The sequence below is a fragment of the Seriola lalandi genome, unplaced genomic scaffold (genome assembly GCF_002814215.2).
Source record: "Seriola lalandi dorsalis isolate HSWRI2012SDOR001 ecotype SW California unplaced genomic scaffold, Sedor1 jcf7180002054885, whole genome shotgun sequence".
NCBI lineage: Eukaryota > Metazoa > Chordata > Actinopteri > Carangiformes > Carangidae > Seriola > Seriola lalandi.
The window spans coordinates 1,765,971-1,770,689 of record NW_019525437.1 but is presented as its reverse complement, the minus strand read 5'-3'; the positions used below and the strand labels follow the sequence as shown (position 1 = coordinate 1,770,689).

The 4,719-nt window shown below is 42.0% G+C and overlaps 1 protein-coding gene across 2 annotated transcripts; it reads left to right on the top strand.

The window, feature by feature from the left end:
• The first annotated feature begins 1,302 nt into the window (after positions 1-1,302).
• Positions 1,303-4,187, top strand: LOC111671797 (uncharacterized). 2 transcript variants are annotated; one of them, XM_087180020.1, is made up of 4 exons: positions 1,303-1,774; positions 2,872-2,927; positions 3,018-3,368; positions 3,620-4,187. In XM_087180020.1, exons 2-4 carry the CDS (start codon positions 2,879-2,881, stop codon positions 3,880-3,882), a joined length of 663 nt encoding a protein of 220 aa, XP_087036146.1. In that variant the 5' UTR covers positions 1,303-1,774; positions 2,872-2,878; the 3' UTR covers positions 3,883-4,187. The 2 variants fall into 2 exon arrangements, with proteins under 2 accessions (XP_087036146.1, XP_023284771.1); XM_023429003.2 differs by lacking the exon at positions 1,303-1,774 and having other exon boundaries at positions 2,600-2,927.
• The last annotated feature ends 532 nt before the right edge of the window (positions 4,188-4,719 follow it).

The window sequence follows — 4,719 nt, the reverse complement described above, 5'->3', positions numbered from 1 at the left end:
ATTGTGTATATTGTATTTATTAGTGTATATTTGGTATATTTTTGTTGTATATTTCCATAGATGTTTTATTCTATAGATGTTTATTTTCTGCTGTGGTAAATGAATTTCCCAGTTGTGGGATAAATAAAGTTAATCTAATCTAATCTAATCTAATTACCCATAATGCAATTCAATTCCAATTCCAATTCCAATAACAATTCCAATTCCAGACCCAGTCTCGTGCCTTGTGGCGTCACATAATGACTAGTGACATCACACCAGTGGCGATTGCTCTAAGACTGCAACGGAAGCTCAGCTTCCCCTAAAATGTCAACAAAATAAGTGGTTAAATATGTCCTGTTGTGTGTACATTTCATTGACTAAATATGCGCTAGAACACGTTCATCTTTTGTTCAGAATCAGCTACTTATCACAGGTAACCGACACGACTTTTTCTCATTCATCCCCGCAGCGTCACAGTGCTTTTACACAGTGTAGACGAGCGTCTCCTGACTTCAATGGGGAAGCAGAGAGTGGGTTGTTCCACTGCAGCCAAACTAGACGGTCATTGGATAAATGCTGGGCTTTGTCCCGCCCATCGGACGCTCAGCGTCTCTGGGGGTCTATGGGGCAGTGGGCTGGCCCGGATGCTCGGCTTCTGCATGATGATTGGATGATCTGTCTGAGGCTGACTCCCTTTTTGATTGACAGCGAAGTGAGCGAATCCATCAAACCTGACTTCCTCTTTCTGCTGCTGCTCGTTCAATAAGCGCCTGAACGCTGAGTTTTCATTCCGCAAAAAACCACGACCTTACAGAGGGGCTTATGTGTGTGTGTGTGTGTGTGTGTGTGTGTGTGTGTGTGTGTGTGTGTGTGTGTGTGTGTTTGATGGAGAAACAAGATGAGATTATCTTATGTTTAAACAACAGTTCCCCTCAAAAACTTCCAAGGTTTATTAGTTTCACCTGTGAGAGCCTGGACAAGATTAATTTCAGGCAAAGAAATAGAAATGAAAGAAGTGAATGAAAGAATAACACGTGGGGAGAGACTCTTCCCCTGAGTGAGACCTCTCCTCCCTGAACAGCAAAGATTCAGATGTTGGAGGATCAGTTACAGCCGTGCTGCCTTCAGGGTCCTCCCTGAGCCGTGCTGCCTTCATGGTCCTCCCTGAGCTGAGGCAGAGCTTCTCTTTCTATATCACACATTTACAGGTGAAACAGAAACAACCAGGTTTCTTTCTCTCTCTCTCTCTCTCTCTCTCTCTCTCTCTCTCTCTCTCTCTCTCTCTCTCTCTCTCTCTCTCTGCGCGAGTCTGTTCGTTTCCTCCTTGTTGTGTTTTCTTGTGTTAGAAACCCGGAAACATATTTAACTGTCGACCTCATTATAGCGTAGCGACTTTTGACGTTCTATATTTTAAAGAGTTGTGTAATGAGTGGTGTCTGTATACAGTGTGAACATTAGATAATGGTTTAGTGTTCATGTTGTAGTCAGGTAGAACAGGCTTCATGCAGGAGGGCGTAGTCTGAGGCTGATGGACTGATACAATGAACAGTGACTGTTCTCATCTGACACAGGAACAGGAAGTGGGTGAGTTTCAAACTGCAACCATCAAGTGAATGGAAAAAAACAAACCACATCTTCTGTGTGAGGACCGATCACTGATCACAATGGAGGCATTTCACCGACTTCTTCCTCCTCGTCAACTCCCCTGAAATAAGAGGAACTCCGCACTGCATGAGATGCTGCTGTGACTGATGCTGGATTTTCTCCTTCACCACGACAGAAGAGACTGAAGGTAAAGTTTAAATACAGAGTTGATGTTGTTGTGTTGGTTCTGGAGGAAACTTGATGCAGCGGGTGAAGATCACATGTTATAATTGAACATTTAGTGTGAATGTGAGTGTGTTTGTTGTCTTGATGGTTGTGTGTTTGTTAGATCTCAGGAAGCTGCAGTTTAAGGTTAAAATCTCAGCAAGATGATTTAAAGACGTTTTAGAGACTTTTCTTTCTCATTCAATCACTGGAGCTTCGGGGCAGTGCAGAGGCTTTCTTTGTTTTTAATAATTCTTAATAATCCCATTTGATTGAAGTCATCGACTTATTTCGGCTCTTTGGAGGTTGTTGCAGTGAGGTAGGAAATAACCCAGACTGTCAGACAATCGTCCATGAGAAAGGTCTTTCCGAAATGGTGTGTAAAGGTGGTTAGTGCAGACAGCTACAGACACATATGATGTGAGCGTCCATCAAACCTGACTTCCTCTTTCTGCTGCTGCTCGTTCAATAAGCGTGTGTGTGTGTGTGTGTGTGTGTGTGTGTGTGTGTGTGTGTGTGTGTGTGTGTAAGCTCGGATGAGGTTTCAACTTCTCGCCCCGACACATTTTGACTTCTGAAGTCAGTGAAGCTCTAAATGACATCTTTTAACAGGAAATGTCAGTAGACCAAAATTCATAAACATCATTGATGGAGAAACAAGATGAGATTATCTCATGTTTAAACAACAGTTCACCTCAAAAACTTCCAAGGTTTGTTAGTTTCACCTGTGAGAGCCTGGTCTTCCTCTGTTCTCTGTGTAACATGATGAGACAAGTGTATTCAGGAGAGGACAGTTTAACTCTGGCGCCATCTTGTAACAGAAACACATGACTGCAGCTCATGAAGTTTTTCTCTCTAAATGTGCGACGTCAAAACAAACGTGACATCACAGTGACTGTAGCTCACATTGTCTCTGACATCGTCATGGAGGCTCGGTGTCCTGTCCTCTGATCAGCTGTTTGTAATGAGCAGGATCATAAAGAGGAAGCAGCATCGTACTGACTGAATGAAGTCAGACTGTAGATTTTCCTTCTTTGGTCTCATGTGTTTGTGACTCTTCAGCTCTGTCTCCTCTCACAGGGAGAAGATGATCTGCTGCATCCTGCTGCTCCTCACACTGACCTCCTGTGTCTGTGGTTAGTTTACTCCTTCACTTTATTATCTAGAAACTGATACAAGTCCTCAGTTAGTCTGCTCCTCACTTTCCCTCTCTGTCGCCTCAACAGGAACATTTGTAGTGAACGTGACACAGAGCTCCTATCAGGCAGAGGAGAACCACAACATCACACTGGAGTGGAGCTTCACAGCCAAAACTCACACTCCATCTGACTCCCTTATTATCTTCTGTCAGCTGATCACTGATCTCAGAGCCTCAGTCCTGTATCATCTACATGAGGGTGTTGAGTCTCAGGATGAACAGTTTTCAGGACGAGTCCAGTGTGACAAAGACGTCCTCAGAGAAGGACGAATCAGACTTCATGTGTCCAGACTGAGGACTGAGGACTCAGGACTGTACGAGTGTCAGGTCGTCACCTCTGATGGGAGGAGCTCTGGTAAATGTCACCTCAAAGTCTCTGGTGAGTACATCCAGTAGAACTCAGTAGAAAGCTATTTTTATAAATGGTTATCAGTGTTGTACAGACTCTGCTGCTGAACTAGACTTGATGGAGTTTGGCTGCTCAGCTCTATAATATTCACTAAGACTGTTATAAATACAACATATAATAAACTGCACATGGAAACAAACATTGTTGGGTTCAAACCCAGATAATCCACATTTTCATTTTGGACTTGAAGTATCAACAAGTATTTTTCATGTTGTTTACAGCAGCTGTTGATCAGCCTCAACCTGAGACACCAACTGTGAGACCACAACCAGAGACATGGAGAGAGATCGGCCTCTATGTTGGACTGACAGTAGCAGCAGTTTCAGTTATTCTCTGTCCTCTACTCTGCTGTGTTCTCTGTCATTGTTTAACTAAATCTGCTGATGAGAAACAAAGAGTCGATACAGCTTCAGAGACGTCGAGTCTCTCTAAAAGGTCCACCATATATGACAGCAATCTGTCTGTTCCCACTTCTCCATCATAATGACAGGACCTGAGTCAAAGAGCAAAGAGACAGAATATAAACTGACTCTGACATGAAATTCATATTTTTGTGCTACATGATGTTTATACTTTGGTTTAGAGTTAAAATTGTGTCCAACTCCACTTCCTCTTTCTCCTCCTGTTGCTTCATTTAAAGCTTCATCCACCAGCTCTGCACTTTATTATTATTATTATTATTATAATATCTTAACCCTCTTGACTAGTGATGGAAACTACAATGCACAATAAACTTTCCTCATGTTCAGTTTATAATGTGAATATACTGTAAATAAAGTTCTATTTTTATGAGAGAAGTTTTTCTAACTCGTGTGTGTGATGTCAATAATAATAAACTTTATTAATACTGGTGCTTCAGAGGAGCAGAAATAAAGATGAGAATGACAACATATTTTTCTGATTTCTCTGTACAGGTGAGAGCCAGTGTGTCGTTGCTCTGGAGTATCTTCGGCTCCCAGCTCCCCAGAGATATGCTCTAATTTTCGGATTGATTTTATTTTCGGATAAGTCTTCTCACAGCAGTTAATTTTCAAATGTGGTCATCAATAAGTCAGAACTGATGGCTGGTGGAGAACTAACAGAGTGTTTCACAAGAGGAAGTAACTTATCTTCCCCTGAGTGAGACCTCTCCTCACCATGTACATTGACTAAACTTCGTGCTGCCTTCATGGTCCTCCCTGATCTGAGGCAGAGCTTCTCTTTCCATATCACACATTTACATTTTTTTTGAATTTTCAAAATTCAGCCACTTTTTGACGTTCTATATTTTGAAGAGTTTTTTATACTTTAAAAACGTGTTGGACACTTTTATTTCTCACCA